Genomic DNA, 17601 nt, shown 5'->3' with positions numbered 1-17601 from the left:
CCTACTTCCTTACTAAAAAAACACATTAACAGAAAATCATGTTTTTTTTCTCAAGTGTGTCACTTACACTTACTTAGTTTTCATTAATATTTAATGATAAGGTTGTGAAAACATTTAAACTCATTGCGTCAGAGGAATGTAGCTTTAAGCCTAATTATTTAATTAGTATAATAGTTGAAATACATACTTTGCATAAATGCAAATGCAAATTGAACTGTTACACCACCTTCAGAAAACCCCTATGTCCTGTCATTGTGACAAAGTCAAAAACCTGTATTGTACAATTCTATACAAAAAGGTACAATAAATCTATCACCTACATCACACAGAACACCTGTATGACTTTTTCTACTTGGATTTTTTTCTTGGGCGTTTGAATCACAAAATCACAACATACATGTCCCACATGTTGCCAGAACAAAACATTGTACAGAGCTTGGTATTTCACTGCAATCCACTGTTTGTGTGGTTAAATAATAAGCAAAATGTTGCCAAGTGAGACCAAGACCAAGTGAATTAAAATTTAAAAAGCCATATCAACCACAGGTATGCAAATTCTTATTCTTTCCAGTAACTGACAGAGAGGGTATAAAATAGCATAGAAGTCAAACATAAATAATAAGTTCACCGCTTAAAAACCACAAAACATTACAAGGACATGTTTTACAAAATAAAAATAGAATTGTGCTCATACAGTCCTTCCTAATATTAAGTGTCACCCCCAAAGCAGATATTGTTCCTAAAAAGTAATCCACTAGGTTAGCTTCTGCTTCAACAGTCCCCTGCCAGTGGTTTATTGGCATAAAATGCTGCATTGCCAGAGATGTGCCAAGTCACATCAAAGTCTGCAGTTTCACAGCCTTACAAAAAATAATCAGTTCTTTTTGGTCCAGGGTTTACGGTTGTTGAAGACGCTGATCCCATGAGATCTGACCCCAACATCGTCTGCAGTTACTCCTGGCTGCTGCAGCACTTTGTCCAGAGTTGTTTTCTTAATGGCAGCTGGGGAGATTTTCTCTTGGTCAGCTAAAAACTGAAGTTCCCTTTTTAGAGAAAGACAGGAACACAGAGACAAAGACAATACAGTATGCATAAACTACAACATAATATAGTAGCTTAATAAAAGTCTTTTTGCTAGATAATCAGGAACAAGAAATAAACTTAATAAAATGTTTTGCAAATAACGCCATCTACTGCCTGAATTATGAACTTCACAAGGTTATATCTATGTTGTTTGGGTACAATAATTATCTTATAATCCTTTCTTGTACATCCCCATGAAAGAAATTATGATTTCCTATTCTCACATTTTATCTTCTCAACCTACCTAGTCCTAACACAGGAGGCCTCTACAGCATTGATCAGGAGGCTGCGAAAGCCACCGCTCTCCATGACATGTAGGGCATGGATGGTGGCTCCCCCTGGTGAACACACATTATCCTTGAGTTGCCCTGGGTGCTGCTCTGAGTCCAGCAGCATTCGAGCAGCTCCCTTTGAAGAAAAACAAGGGGAGATCCACATTAGTATGACATAACGGTCAACACAGATACACCTATTTTTAAAATGAAAATGTGCCAGATTGAGTCGAGAAGATAATTTCTGTCTGCATTGATTTGCCAGAATATTAGATTCCCATCTGAACAGATTATGAACATTAAAATAAGTATACCCATATACCTAGAGAAAGACTAACATACATAATCTAGGGGAAAAGTAGTGCAAATTTAGACAACACATACACCCCTCTTAAAAAACTAAAGGTTATACCAGCAGTGCTTGGGCTCCAAGGCGTACAGCCAGTCTCCTAGGCAGGCCCATTTTCACTCCACCATCAGCGAGAGCATCTACCGCTGTGAATGCCTGCAAGGCCACAACCGCCAAAGCGAAGGACAACAATGACAATTACATTTTTCACAATTGCAACCAGTAAAGCAGGGTTGCAAAATACACTACAAATTATAAAATGTACTCACATAGGCAGGGCCACTGCCACTCAGGCCAGTAACCGCATCAATGAGGTCCTCTTCCACCTCAGTGCAGTATCCTACACTGGCCATCAGCTGCTCCAAAAGCTTTCCATCTTCCACCTGTGCATGGGTGCCTGTGGCATACACAGTGGCCCCTTCACGCACCACCACTGGAGTGTTGGTCATGCATCTCATTACCTTGGGAGAAGTGCGATACTGCTGCAGCTTCTACAGTGGGTGAGAATGCACTATTTCATGGACAGCCTGAAGAAAAGAGGCTGAAAGGATTCCTTGCATTTATAAATATATTATCAAATTTCTCTGTCTTACAAATGTAGTAAACACCAATTGAGCGTGGCTCCCAGCTGATGACACCAGCAGAGCTGCAACAGACAACAATGTCTAGCAGGCAGAAATACTGTACCTGTGCTCTCATCTACTGTTGTATGCTTGTCATTCCCTTGAGTAAACTTCTAGTGGTTAGTAATGGAGGAGAGAATCCACAGACACTGTTTAACCCCCAGGGTCTGCTGAAATCAGACCTCAACAATAAAGTGGAAACCTCTTGACAATATTTTGTAGCATTGTGCCAAAAAGCCGAACCAAAAAAAAAGGCGCTATTTCACCAGCATCACCCATTATCTAGAGCTGGGTGGGACACGTGGGTCAATGTGATTGTAAACCTAGGCTTTAGTGGGTATTTTTAATTATCTTAATGATGAGCTACACTACAGTTCAAATCACACTTAATACTAGTTTAAAAGACAGTATTATCATTATGTAGTCAAGTTTCTATTTTACTAGAACTAACAATTTATCTACATGCAGCATTTATCATTTGCCTGTATAATCCTGCAGTTTTAATCCTGTGCTTTCACTAGCTCCGTTACCAAAAAGTACTGCATTGTGACTATTGAGTGGAAGAAAACGATGTCTTTCCATTATCACCTAGGTCTGCCATAACCTGCCTTCTCTATTGAGCTGATGGTGACACCAGCTGCACAGGACACAATAAGGTGGCGATCTTCGATGTCTGGTCCAATCTCATCCAGTACAAATGGAATGATGTGGGGCTTGACAGCAAGGAAGAGAACATCACTCTTGTTCACCGTCTCTTTGTTGCTAGTGGTAAAATTCACACCCAGTTTCTGTACAAACGACAGATCTTTTAATATTGTACTGTACAAAAAAACTAAAACATAAAAAAGCATTCTTTATTAAATACGGTCTTGATGACACAGACTCTTTAATTTCCATCCTTTATGGTTTACCCACCCGCAGTCCCTGTACCGTAGGTAGATCTGTGTCTGGGGAACTGGCTGTGATTCTGTGGGAGGCAATCACGCCTTGGAGGGGCAAAGAAAAAAAAAAACGTCCAAGTATCACTTTCGTGTCTGATTGCAATCAACATACATTAACACAAGTCAAATCTGAAGACATACATAACTGTTATTGCACATATGATACAGAAATCTCACCTGCAGCTGTGAAGCCTCTCACCAGAGCGTGGGCCACTTGGCCCGCTCCTATGAAACCTACACTCATTGTACCTATGTGTACAGAGTTTAAACAGCAACGTCAGCAGTTAGAAATCGATTTTAACTCAATAACTGTGTTATTGTTCCAAGTTTAACAATTCTATGCAGCTTCTTTGCTCTGCGTGGTGGTTACAAACAAACTTACTTCCTTATTGAGCGAGGCGACTAACAACACGTAGGAGTAGTATTACAATGTTTACAGCAAAGGTTTAATTAAGAAAACCCCTTACAATTTTGCCAAAGTGTCCTTAATTTTAGCACCGAACCAAACCACAGCCTGTAGAAAAACCTTAACACAATTACCTGAAATTATAACAAGTCAACGTGGTCCAGCTGTGTTGTTCTATACTGTACGTGAGGGTAGAGTTTTGATTGACATGCGAGCAAGCCAATCAGCTCGCATACTTTGTTGACACGTGCCACATTTAACCAATTAAAGACATAAAAACACGCTCTGTAAATGACGGGCCAGTTGCATCAGGTTTTTCCGTGGGACAGTGAAGTTGGTCCGGGATTCCAGTACTGCAGGATCACCTACTGGCAAAAAGCTTGAAAATCCGGCTCATCTCCAAGCTGCTGATGCATTCACCAGTAGTAATGTAATGCTTCGGTAATGGTTGGTGTGATAGAGGTTTTCCGACTCTTAAAAAAGGCTTTTCAGGAAAGAAAAAAAAAGTGTTTTCTAACACTGTGCACATTTAACAGATATAAACTCTGATGCATCGCCAGAATCTGACAATTAAAGCTAACACAATTTAATGTACAAAATATTACAAGACATATAAAAGTCATATAATTATTTTGAATTCTAGACCTTTAACAAGTTACGAATTAGATTTCTGGTCTTATTATGTTATGTACGTTTAAAGTTGTAACAGGTCACATATTAAACAAGTCCCACTTACTGCAGAGCAAATCAAAGAGATCAAAACATATTAGCTTTTATTAAATATCAGAAACGTTGCAAAAGGAAAAAGTTACACTATATAATTGTGCAAATAAACTATATTATACTGTTGTTTAAGTTTTGCCTTGCAAACTAAAGTACATGGTACATTTAACATTCTTTGGATGACAGGACTAACCTAATATTCCTTAACTTTACATATTTGAGGAATACAAATTGGAAGAAAATACAGAAAGTGGCTACAAAGTCAAAACCAAAAGCTTTCTTCAGTGCACAATCTGAATGTAAAATACTGAAATTAATGGCTTAGTCTATACTGCAACACTGTTCTAGTAATTTATAACACACTCCCACGGGACCACCTTGTTTGAGTAGAACAAAGCAGCTTGGAGAGGACGAGGGTATATGGTGCTGTGATGGACGTATATCTCGGGCTCCTGCGTGGACAGAATTGCTGAGATCAGCTTATCCGTACACCTGGCAGGCTCTCACTTGTAGGTCACTGCAGAACTGGAGAAAGTCGTTGAAATCTGTATTGTGTGTAGTGTTTGTATCATTGGTAATGTGAGTTTTACTGGTGGGCACACAGACTCAGTACCAGATGATTACTAATGATAAAAAAGTCACACATATAAATGACACCATTGATTAAATACTGCCTTCCCTTAGTTAAAGGCTAAATAGTCTTGAGTTTAGTTTATTAGTTAGCCGAGCTGGAGACAAAGCGAATCCTCTGGGAATAAACCAGGTCAACAAAATACAGGATAAGGTTAACACTGGTGAAAACTGCCACCACCAGCTTACTATCCCAGGGACAATGTCCACGTGGGCAGTCATCAGGACGAGCAACCTTCCCGTACTTCTTATCAAAGCTGAAGATGGGCCAAATCAGTGTAGTACTGAGGTATAGAATCACAGCAAAGAACGTGTAGACAACCACAAAGCGGTCAAAGGGAAACCGCAGGGCAGAGGTCCTCCCAGAGACCGTCAGTATGATCACGATCACAGTGACAGCAAAGCACAGGCTGTATACCACCACACAGTACTGTGTTGCAATGAATTTGTTGTACTCACTATCGTTAGCCAGGGCTCCAAAAATGATGCAGGCCACAAAGCTCTGGACCACCTTGAGTAGGCCAGAAACAGTGGCCATGTAACCCACCACAGCCCCTGGCTTAGCTCGAGTTAGGAACACCTCAGTTCCATAGGGGAAGCAGCAGACACTTGAGCAGACAGTGACAGCAATGCGATAGATTTGGACCTCACAGGCCTCAGCCGAGCAATCTGTCTGGAGGAAGTACACAGGGTAGACTACAGAGGCAGTGATGTACATGAGTGTTGCCAGCATGGCAAAAGCCACTGTGAAGTTATCCCAGGAAATGGGCATGCATGTGTGGAGCCGCGTGATGTCCAAGGTGAACACAATCAGTGTAACAGCAAAGCAAAAACACCACACAAACATGCAGAAGGTTCCGTAGGTGGCAGTGTAGCCTGCACTGTGGGACACAAGGGCCATTATGGTGCAGCCAAGAAGCAGCTGGCACATTCGGGCAGCACCTAAAGGTGACAACACGGCATCTTTGTTGAGGTAGTGTCCTCCGTGAGAATCCATGGTTTGCGTTTGAATCGGCTGTTTTCCTTGTTTAGATTCTTAATGTCTCCTTGGTCACAGACTTCACCCTTTCCTTGGTTGCCTTTTATAGATGGTCCCTAATTACCAATGTCTGTAATTTTTCAAGGATCTTGCTTTGTAATTACAGCAGTGTGTTTAAGATCTAGTTACATTTATATACTGCAAAGTAGAAGTTCATTGAGTAGTTTGCTATAGTAAAGGGCACCTAAATCGGTCTTAAAAATTAAAACTGCTTTTCTTGGCTGTCTATAAACTAAACATATAAAATGTGTTTCCTATAAATCACGCTGGTGTCAGTTCTTTATAGTGTTTACTTTTTTAGTATAATGGTTTAGAGAATAAGATGATGATCCTGCTCTTACTGAAAGGTTGTAAGTCCTCAGAAATCTTCCTTTTCCTTTCCTTGCTCTCTTCATTCACCAAGTTTCCCAGTGTATCAAAAGTTCAAAGTGAAGTAAGGTCTTGTCCAATAAGCTGTCCACTGTTCAGATCACTCTTCCAACAAAACCCCTCAGTGCCAAACAGGTGGACTAGTTTCTTGTCCTGTCAGTCAAGTTCCATTTCTCAATGACTCGATCCTTGGATTTTCCTATCTGCTCATCAGAATCTCTCAAACTGTTAGGTCTGTCACTTGCTCTTTGTCTTGCTGTTTCAGTCTGCTTTTGCCTCTTGGATTTAGTCGTCCACTCCTTCTTACTCACACAAACAGACTCCCTCTCCCTCCTATGTTGTCAGTGTGCACTTGGTGGACTGCTAGGGGTGGCTGTCTAAATGAAAGTTTGTGCCGAGCCCAGGGTTGCAGGCCTTGCCAGATCTATAAATAGGGGGTCTATATTCCACAGAGGGGTGGCAGCCTACATGTGGCAGGCAGTATGAGAGTCGTATTTCTAGGGAGCACCCAGAAAGGCTGCGTCAGAGCTCCCTCAGTAAGAAACTGGCATTTATGTGCAGCATAATGACAGGGAGAGAGGCTAAGACTCGCATTAGAGACAGAAATTGCATACAGGTGCAGAGGCATGATTATACACAAGTGATGACAGATTTGAGCTATTCATGTGAGAGGGAAGTGGATGTGGATTAGCAGTTACTAAGAATACTATAAAATGTTTTATTAGTGTGCTGGGACTTTTTGAAGTACAGTGCACAACATCACGTCTGATTACTAATATAAATTAGATTACTTTAACTGGGCTCCATGTTGGCCTCGTGTTCTAAATAAGGGTATAGATTGTGTTAAATATCTGTTATGGGGAAGCACGGATGTAAAATTCTTTACAGGTCCTGAAGATGCAAAGCAAAAAAAGCTAAACCCTGTCTGGCTTCAGATGAAACCTAGGGAACTTTTTCTTCAGTTGTTATTGAAGACTATAAATGTAAACTGAAATTAGATCTGGCAGTGTGGAGACAAACAGAAGTGAGTAATCAGACTTCTGTAGCCCACTCCTCATGTCTGTGTCAGTCATGTTCCTCAAAGCTACATTTGCAGCTTCTAGTGTAACACATCGGAATCGCTGACCAAACTGTTGAGCTACATTGTGTGTAGGTGTTTCACATGTAAGAAGAACATGTGGAATAAAAAGAGACCATTAACCACAGTTCATCTGTCCATCCATCAGTTATCTTTGACCACTCATCCTGGTCCAGGTTGCGAGGGACCACAGTTCAACTGACTTTTTTAAAGATTGTCAGACATTGGCGACCTTACAGATCAATTTACAAATAACTTAAATTAGCTTACACACCTCTCTGTGACTGGCACATTAAATTGTCCTGGACTGTGATTTTGACAACAAGATCAGAAGTTTATAATGGCTTCAGCTCAGTACCAAGGCACCAATGTCATCAAATCGGGTACTTGCTTTAGCAAGTAAATATAAGACCTTTGTTGTTTTATATTCTTGTATAATTGTCATTTTCGATTCAATAAAAATACCAACATTTCTTAATTCAAAAAATCTATTTTTATCTAGCATAAACTATTTTAGCAAATTGACCATTGACCAATTTCTTAGATTTAACAAGCTGCTTGGATTATCAGTATGTGTACAGGCTTATATCTATTATAAGATAAGTAGGAAGCCTGATGGAACTGTTACCTTAACTCAGTACACTACTAGTTATAATAATAGTAATAATAATAATAATAATAAAATTTACCATGATAACAACAAAACATCAAAATGCCACGGGAATATTTACATAGTATATGTAATGTGTCCTTTCTTTTATGTCTGATACAAAGACATGCAATCAACACAATGAAAAAAAAAACAGCAATGTATTTACAATTTACAAAGAATCACTTCTCTGTGAATATAGCACTTATAAATATGATTTACATAACAAAATAAATATGTAAAATACCAATGTAGCTTGAGTTTTTTTTCTGTTAAAAAAATATGTTACAGAATAAAATTACAATTTGTAGTACCTTTCCTTCTCTGGTGGGATGCGAAATAGAGGTCCTTTAAAAACATCATTACATACAACATTGTCATTATATTATAAAGTGATCTCTATTATGAAATATAAGAAGGGAGTTACAATAGTGAACACTTGAAAGAACATATACAAATACCCAAAAATATATATAATACACAATATTTGTCTCCCTTTGAAAGTTCATTGCATTGATCTGAGTATTGCTGAACCTAACGTGAATGTGTACCCTTTGATCAGGTTTGAAGAGTCTTTGTGTGATGAAGTGATATGTGACAAAGAGGTGTAGGCTGGACTGGATGTAAAGTGTTTCCAGGTCCACTTTAGCACCACAATCACCTTCGGAACACAACTGAACCAGCCATCACGGCATCTTCACATTTGTTCACTTAAATCCCAACCCCTTAAGGGATGAGAAATTCCTCCGTGGTGGAACATTCTCTTGTATTCCACCATAATTGCAACAATAATACAAAGTGTGGAGCATTGTCTCTTTATCTTTTTGACATGTTCCTCCCTGTAACTATTTCCTTTAAGTAGTTTTTATTAGCATTAATACCATTTGATATTTGTGTGGTTGTGGCTGTTGTTTATGTGGCCTAACTATGTGATTGTAAGTGTGTTAATCCAACTAGGTCGTGCACCACATGATTATTACAGTGAGTATTTTGTCCATCTCTGTCATTCCTGCCATCGATTTAGTCTTGAAGACAAAATCTCATTCCTGATCCAGTGCATTTGTCACCTTTTCCCTGTTTCTGCCTTGATGTAGTTTACTGTGTGATTTACCCAATATTGGTTAGATTACAGCATCTTTACATTGTGGCATTTTCTTTTTTTATATAACAATGACTAAATATTATCTAAATGGAAGGATGGAAATAATATTAAAAAAAACAATACAACATTGAGCATCCTTAAAACTGGATTACATTCATGATATATGTGTTTTTTTCTTTTACAAAGCAAAAGATAATTTAAATGGAGAACAGCAGTTTCCCCTGTATTTATTGCAATTACTGAGTTGTGAGGAGAGGGATTGTGGGACAAATCTACGATCTTTTGCGTGACTGAGGTTTTCGCTAAAGTAAACAAAAAAGTTAGACGGTAATAATCATAGGTAGAATGGGTTATGTGAGTGAATGTGTACTTGGAGGTATCTGGCATGGGAGACTGGCCAGAGAGACCAGCCAGCCCTGCTTGGGCTTAGCTTGGAGATACTGAGTGTATTTGTGTCTCTTTAGCTGCCACTGCTGAGCATGCCCAGTAACTTGCTAGGGTCCATGCCTTGCTGCTGGGCCATCTTTTGTACATCAAAGCCCATGTGCATGAGGAACTGAATGACGTTCATCTCTTGTCCAGTGAACTGGTCCCGGATGGTCGGGCAGGTGGGGTTGCAGTGTGGCCATGGGCAGCTGTCAATTAGGTGCACTGGGCAGCCTTTAGGCGGAGCCTTGTTGTTTCTGTTGTCGTGCAGGCTGCGGTCCCAGCAGTGCAGCGCTCGGGGTAAGGAGGTTCCTTTAACCTGCACGTCAATCCAGTAACTAGAACACAACACAAGGGGGTGCTGTCAGCTCACAGGTGCAACATCTCAAGCACAAAGCTTCATGTCCCTGATGATTGTACATAGGCAACAGAGGTGTAAAAAATGAATTCGTACTCACTTTCTGTTGATAACTTCATGAGAGAGGCACGCTGGAGCAAACATAGCCCTGAATATAGAAATACATTAAAAGTTAGTGTGCAATAAGCCTCCCTAAATTCCCCTTCTAATACAGAGTCATAAACTTACGGGACATCTTTGAGTGTGTTTCTCAGCTCTATGCCAAGATTTTGGATGTAGCGCCACTGGCCTTCCTGAACAGGTTGGCCTGTAAGCTGAATATTGTCCACGGTCAACTGAGCTTCATCAAAGAGCCACTGCACCACAAACACAGGGCCTGCACAAAGAAAATAGAGGAATAATAGAGGAGTGTTGTGTTTATCAAGCATGTATTAGAAAATATGACAAGAAGATTTGTTTGCAATGGATACGTTGTTGAAGCACAATAGCATCAGCATGTATAATATGTGCATGTACTGCATAAAAACCCAGAGGTCAACGGCTTTTGGCTTGTCCCTCCAGGGGTGTCCACAGCTAAATGTGTTCCGCACGTTGATTTGGCATGAGTCTATGCCCTTCCTGACGCAACCCCCCCATTTTTATCCGGGATCGGGACCGGCACAAAGGTGATGCTTGGTGGCTAGCCAGGGCCACACCTGGTGGGTGGGATTTGAACTCGTGGCCTTCTGCATTCCAACTGGATGCTCTACCACTGATTCACCTGGGTAGCTGTAGCTCAGATGGTAAGGCAGTCGTCCATGCACCACATTGTTAGTGGTTTGATCCCCGGTCCTGGCTATGTGTCGAAGTGTCCTTGGGCAAGATACTGAATCCCAAGTTGCTCCCGGTGGCTCAGGTGAGCACCTTGTGTGGCAGCCACCGCCATCGGTGTGTGAGTGTGTGTGTGAATGAGAATCCACATTGTAAAGCGCTTTATAAGTGGCCATTTACCATTTACTAGGCCCCGTTCTGCATAACAACACAAACTCACTTTTTATTGATGGGAAGACTCTGTATCCGAAGAAACAATTCCACTCCTCTCCTTCATGGGATTTCCTGCACCTCTCTGGTACCACCCCTCCCCAATACCTGTTGAGGCAGGTGAAAAGTACACAGAGGACATGATGTATAAATTGGCAACCTGATTATTTCATCACCTTACTGAAATATGCAGTTCACAAGATGGTGATGTTTCTCATGTTATAATTAGATTGATTGGCTCCCTTACTTGATGCCTCTCTTAATGGTCTCAGTGGGAGCACAGCTGACAGTGTCCACGCAGTCAGTACAGTGGTACTGCTTGTTGTCCAGGAACCAACCAGAATCAGAAAGACCTCGCACTTGTATCCCAGTGTGCCCTAGGCCTTCCAGTAGCTCGGCCACCCGGTCAACATTTAGCAGGACCCCAGTACCTCCCGCACTACAAGGAGAAACATTTTCCACACATTTTCATATTAGTACCTAAAATTAAATATGAGCGACATTAACAATGTGAATTTCAAATCTCTAAACACATTTTCACACATGAACATACCTGCTTCCTGCTAATAGTAGCACCTTAGCGTTGTCTAGACCTTTGTTCAGCAGGTCCTTCACAACCTCCTGAATAATCAGCGATCCCATAAAGGCATAGCCACCTACACACAAAACAGCAGGAATAGAACTGTAGAACAACATTTCCTGTGAGGACAGAAAAATGTTTAGATTTTTTTTAAGTCTTTAGTTATTTCTTACTTGTTTCAGTTTTGGCTGCAGCACCACTCCACACATCACTGGAGCAGTACGGGATGAAACTGCATAAGCAACATAATGGTAAAGTGCCAGGTGGGATTAAACATTTAGCATCAGTAAGCACACAAACACAAATCAACTTACACCATGTTGGCATTCCACCAGTGAGGGTTTTCCTCAGGCAGCGGAGACAGGATCCCCGTGCCTGCAGAGACAGATCAACATGTATCATTAGGCTTCCTGGCACTCCCAGACAGATCCTCTGCTTCTTCATCATCATTACCCCATGGATTACAGTCATTACACTGCAATGAGAGAGGGAGGCGTCTCTGCTCGTACAGATGCGGGCGCCAGGTAGCCCTGCACTGCAGCTATATAAGCGGGTGTCAGTCTCAATAACACTGCAGACGAGTACAGATACATCCGATCCTTTTAATTACCTGTTACAGTTGGATCTGGGTACATTTCTTTACTATGTGAGGAGGTCAGAATTTGGTACAGACAGGTGGAGTATCAGTGGTTCTTATGTGTATGAGTTGAACTATACAGACTATGTGATCCTGACCTCTTTTAGTTTGCGCCCACTTGGATGAGCTCATCAGTCTCCTCATGGTCTCGTATCGGCTATCGCAGTTCTCTTTGTTGAAGCAGTACCAGCCACCTGGACAGACATACACACACAAAAAACACAGCTAGATATGTTTTTTACACAACCTTAGCTTGGGCATAAAAGTAAATGAGTTTAGTTAGTCATCAGTACTGACCTTCTAAGAATATCAACCACCGTCTGCTGCCTCGGGATTCTTTCAGGTAGTACCTACAAGAGACCAAGGAATATGAAATCATGCTGTCAGAGCATGTTAACAATGCTCGACTTGTGTGCAAACTGTAATAATATTTGAAACTGATTAGATACTTTTAAAGGATTAGTTTACGCTCCCTGCATGATGGTATCTTAAAAAGATAGAGCCACAAACACTGGGAGATAAATGCTAAAAGGCAAAGCCCTCACTGTTTCCACCATCAGTGATGGTTTAAAAATACACATGACATCACCTTTTTGTCTACACAAGGATGACATGTTAAATTATTGATTACTATCTCTAAAGGGTGACAGAAAAAGGTGGAATTGCACCAATTTAAATTCAGTGAGTGCAAAGATAAGAACAAAGAGGTGTATGTGCGCACACTTAGGAAAGTGATCTAGTGATCAAAAACATAATTTCCACTATTGCTTTTGATCTTTAATGTAACATAAATAGGTAAAGTACCATCATAGTTTTCTCTCTCTGAGCTCATCAGTCTTTAGTAGGGTCCTCACACACAAGGTTGTTGAATATCAGGGCTCCTGCTCAGGCTAATCATATGATAAGATGAGTACGCTATCTGTTGCATTAGTAGGACCCACCCAAGTCTGTTCCCCCTGAATGCACCTTTGGTGAGATGAAGTGAATTTGTATGCCAGTTCATATATGCTGGAATTAATGAGTTGTGTGCTGTATGTTGTCAGCCCAGAGGAGGGCAATGCTATTATGATTCTCCCATGTAGGACATTTTGATAGGATTTCTACAGGATTTTCATTAAATATCAATGGCAGTTTAGCGTAATCATAATAAATGAGGGTAATAAAACAGTCTGTAAAGCAGGTTTGGCCACAGGAGTGAAGTGTTCTAGTTGTATCTATGAGGCAATTTTTATTGTTTCATTGAGAATCCACTGGACTCTAACAATGAATGAACTCATGCGAGTGCCAAAAACATTACAGTGACTATAAAGAAAACAGACTTGGCCTAAGGTCTGAGCTTTTGCTCAGACATTTTGGCTGCAGTTAATACTGTTTTTATGTGACCACAGTCAATAATGCAGACTGAGGACAGTGCACTCTGCTTACTACTTTCAAACAACAAAGTGAAGGCAGGTTTGGCAAGCTGAACAAGCCATGATGGGAAGGCACTGCTTTAGCCTACTCACTCTTAACAAGTGCAACTACAGAAGAAGAGACACACAGTTTGACCTTCTTGACCAATGAATGATTTTTTCATTTTTTTTACTTTATATGCTTTTCTTCTGTACCTGTGACAATATCTCTCTAGAAATAACACTAGCAGATGAAGGATTTGCATCTCAACTGACATCTACCGTAGTGAATGAACAGCCATCTGCCAATAACTGTCCCCTGCGCTCGTCTTCATTGTGCGCCTCTAAGGAGCTGAGAGCTTTACTGAACAGACAGCTCTCTCTACCAGGCACTTTAGGGTTTAACAGGGATTAGACAGTATACAAATTGGCATACACAGAGACATACAGTAACAAAACCAATTTCAGTCCAGCCTGCACATCACTGAACTGGTCCCATAGCTTCCCATGCACACGCATCAAAGTTATGGCACAGGCAGCATTTACCAAGGAGTCATACAGAATAATAAAATTGCAAATCATAGTAATTCTACACATATTAATGAGCAATTTCAGTTCTGAATAATATGTTGACAGTTTGAGACAAGTAAAATTTACAGTCCTTGGCCATAGTTACAATGAAAAAAATACACCTTCTATAAGTCATTCCCACCTGCCATAGCTTTATTAACGGTGTTGTTTGTATAAAGATATGTTTTACCCACAATTTGACTCCTGACACAGAAAGGAAAGTGGTTTATTGTTTATATGGTTGAACATTGTTTATGGATTAAAAGAGAGATGTAAGATGAACATTTGATGAAATAGATTTCTGCTGAATTGATCTATTGTTGATCTCACAGATCTTTACCAAACTCAGACCCATCAGGACCCACTGATGGAGTTTTGCATCTTTAAGTTACCCAAAGAAGGGAAGTAGTGAAAAATTGTTAACTAGAAAGTAATGAAACTGCTGTAAAAACAGCACTTGACAGTCTGTGTACTGGGTGAAATGATCAAAGACATAGACATGGGCGGGGGTCTGAAAACCTAAATCTAAACTTTCTGCGGAGCAAATCCTGCATTCTAATTTGAAGCAAAGGAAATGAAGCATAGGACATGTGGCTATCCGCAAATTTCACGCTTTGCTGACCCAGAGCAGCTGTCTGTTTTATCCCGACTGAATTTGATTTTGTCCTGAAATATTGAGATTTCCTTTTCTTTATTTTGGTTTGTTTTTACTTACTTGTTTATTTTATTTTATTTTATTATTTAAATGTTTGTCTGTTAAGCAGAACGAATCTGTTTTGCGCACTGTCCAAACTGGCTTATAGCCAGACACATGAGAGATACTTTGGATAACAGGACGTGGTGCGTCCTGCTCAAGTGACTTTATGTAAAGTAAAATTTCCTGCTCGCCCCACGGCGCCGCTGCACAGCTGACCCTGCTTTGACCTGTCGGTGATACAATGTTATTTTCAGTTGTACCTACCCCGCCACACTTCCGTCGTTGCATGTGACTGACGTGTTCTCCAAAAAGTTCAGCTTCATGTCGTAGTCGAGCTTCTGCGCCGAGCACGGATACAGGGACTGCGCAAGGTTCTTGACTTGTGTCATGAAGTTATCCATGTTCTCCTCCACGGCGGTGAAATCCAAAGGGAAGCTTTCCGTGGTGTCACCGCGTTCTGCGCGGTATGTCGGCGGAGGCGGTGGGCGTCGTGGCTGCGGGTTGCGGCCACCCCGGAACCTCCGTGCGCAAAGAGCTCCAGACTGCATCAGCACCAGCAGCAGCACTGTGGAAACCATTCTGATCGCCGTCATCCTGTCCCAGCGTTTGATGTCTTTCCTCTAAATTCAGCGTATCGTCAAGGCAACAGGTTCTACTGATGGAGCTAAGAAGGGAGCGACTATTACACACGATTTAAAATACACTTGTCGTCCTCTCTTCTCAAATCAACATTTAATATTGACTAAATTACCAGTACTTTCAGATTAGTTACAATCATTCATTGGATCGTCTGGGTATATTTCAAACTTCTAATGGCTTTGCCCATCTACACAGTACAAGTGAAGCGCTGCTGGACCAAGCGCACCAGCTTGAACGACAACACTTGTGCCATGCTCTTGTATTTTATTCAAACTTTCCCCCCTTGTGTGTCCGTCCAGCCAATCACAAGAGCGGGGCAGGACTCGGGGGCATGATCAAGCGTGGCAGACTACCCCTTTTTAATTTATAGAGGGGAAAAATGTCCCGGCGTTGGTTCTTTTGATCCGCGATGTTTTATTTGATGTGGCAGCTTTTATTGCCCATTTCCCATTCCTTCACAAATTTACGAAGTGAGAATACGCATCTTGTTACACACATGCCTGAAAATCAAGTGAAAACAACATCAACAACAACAAAAAATGATAAAAACACGTAAAGAGAGAACAATGCTTGGCCGGGAAAGTATTGTAAATTCATTAACAAGCAAAGTTATTGTTGTTATCATAACTAAAAGTTCAGTTTCTCTTGTTTTTAAGAGAAACTATGCAAATAGTAACAGTAGTAGAAGTGTCCTCATCCTTCTCACAAAAAACTAAATTCTTACTTCTGTATAGTGGACTTGCTCATGTTTCATGTTTTGTTAAGTTTAAGAAAAGAAGAGACTTGGACACTTCTTTTTCTTTATCTCCAGACAGGGCCTCCAAAGATCAAAGCAACCATCAGTCTTACCCCCCCCCCCCCCCCCCCCCCCCCCCCCTCGCCTCCTTCCTCCCACTTCAGTCTCTTCCAAACTTTCCTAGGCTACTGTATATTTTAAGTTGAGCAGAACATCCTGATGGGAAGCCTGCTTTTAACAAATGAATGCTTCCTAAAGGCTGAGGTAGGTTTTCCTTGAACAACCTGTCATTTTAAGAACACATTCACATTGAAGTGCAGACCAAACATGGTTTGTAACACTTGTAGTGGTATTTTGGTGACTTTAGTCTTAGACTGAGCTCAATCTCTTCATTTTTTTAAGGACTGAAAGGATTTGTGAGACATATACAATTTATTAATACTTATGCACACTTCTAAATTTTGTGTGTTTGATGCATTTGTGCTTATTTGTTCATGTAACAGGCCAGTGATGTTGTGTCAGATTAAAATGACTTAACTCAGCTTTATGTCATCTCTACTATACTGTAGCTCTAATATAAACTCCAGCCTCTTGATTAATGCTGTATCAGGTCTGTGGATGTAACACTGTAAAGTGCCGCAGGGATGTGGTGTTCAATAGTAATCAATATGCAGAACATAAGCTCATACTGAGGCTGCTGAGTCCCCCCAAAAAGGTGATTTTTATGGAAGCAGCTGCCAGAGTCACTAGTCTTGGTGAAACAAATGGCATTAATGGAGTGTGTATTGTTCAGTGTATTGTTAAGGAGGTTCCCCTCTTGTGACAGTAGAGACAAACCACAAGCGTACCATGATGGAAGTGGAAATTAATTTGACACTTTGCTGGGAGGGGAGGGGGCTTGTAACTCTAGACAACATGTTACGAGATATAATGTGAATAATATTGACAGAAACTAAGCCACAGCATTGCAGTAAAACTGCCTGATGTGGTCTCAGAAAGAACGTCTTACTAGCTACAGCTCCATGGTTTATCAGCTGCCTAAAGGATGTTGGATCGTTTTGAGCCAGGTAAGATGGATATAAAGTCGCCAGCAGGACTGATGGTATTCATTGGGAACTTCAAATAGATGCTTGTATAGATTAAAACATGTGGTAGGGCCCAGGAGGAGAGGCTCTGTCACAGACTGAGTCTAGTCACTTTGACCCATACCTCTCTGTTTTATCACACGTCATCCTCCAAAATGTAAATCACTCGCAGATGGATGCTGGCTTCTGACACACTCA

The 17601-nt window shown here is 40.9% G+C and overlaps 3 protein-coding genes across 6 annotated transcripts; all 3 read right to left on the bottom strand.

Moving 5' to 3' along the window:
- Nucleotides 1-73: 73 nt before the first annotated feature.
- pycr1a (pyrroline-5-carboxylate reductase 1a) lies at nt 74-3924 on the bottom strand. 4 transcript variants are annotated; one of them, XM_067477155.1, is made up of 8 exons: nt 3809-3924; nt 3446-3517; nt 3243-3313; nt 2936-3115; nt 1974-2195; nt 1768-1860; nt 1328-1491; nt 74-1043 (listed from the first exon to the last, which is right to left on the bottom strand). In XM_067477155.1, the coding sequence occupies exons 2-8, from the start codon at nt 3510-3512 to the stop codon at nt 875-877; spliced, it is 966 nt and encodes a 321-aa protein (XP_067333256.1). In that variant the 5' UTR covers nt 3513-3517; nt 3809-3924; the 3' UTR covers nt 74-874. The 4 variants fall into 4 exon arrangements, with proteins under 4 accessions (XP_067333256.1, XP_067333258.1, XP_067333259.1 ...); XM_067477157.1 differs by lacking the exon at nt 3809-3924 and adding an exon at nt 3736-3793; XM_067477158.1 differs by lacking the exon at nt 3809-3924 and adding an exon at nt 3651-3675.
- A 140-nt stretch (nt 3925-4064) lies between these two features.
- Nucleotides 4065-6834, bottom strand: LOC137099842 (myeloid-associated differentiation marker-like protein 2). Its single transcript, XM_067477160.1, has one exon. It carries the CDS (start codon nt 6022-6024, stop codon nt 5113-5115), a length of 912 nt encoding a protein of 303 aa, XP_067333261.1. The 5' UTR covers nt 6025-6834; the 3' UTR covers nt 4065-5112.
- A 1245-nt stretch (nt 6835-8079) lies between these two features.
- On the bottom strand, nt 8080-15978 carry notum1a (notum, palmitoleoyl-protein carboxylesterase a). Its single transcript, XM_067478290.1, has 11 exons — nt 15208-15978; nt 12583-12635; nt 12384-12479; nt 11963-12023; nt 11822-11880; nt 11622-11724; nt 11316-11507; nt 11079-11176; nt 10277-10424; nt 10149-10196; nt 8080-10028 (listed from the first exon to the last, which is right to left on the bottom strand). The coding sequence occupies exons 1-11, from the start codon at nt 15534-15536 to the stop codon at nt 9725-9727; spliced, it is 1491 nt and encodes a 496-aa protein (XP_067334391.1). The 5' UTR covers nt 15537-15978; the 3' UTR covers nt 8080-9724.
- Between the last annotated feature and the right edge of the window lie 1623 nt (nt 15979-17601).

The sequence above is a fragment of the Channa argus genome, chromosome 15, assembly GCF_033026475.1.
Source record: "Channa argus isolate prfri chromosome 15, Channa argus male v1.0, whole genome shotgun sequence".
Lineage (NCBI taxonomy): Eukaryota > Metazoa > Chordata > Actinopteri > Anabantiformes > Channidae > Channa > Channa argus.
Note: the sequence above shows the minus strand (reverse complement) of the source record. Positions and strands in the feature narration are given on the sequence as shown.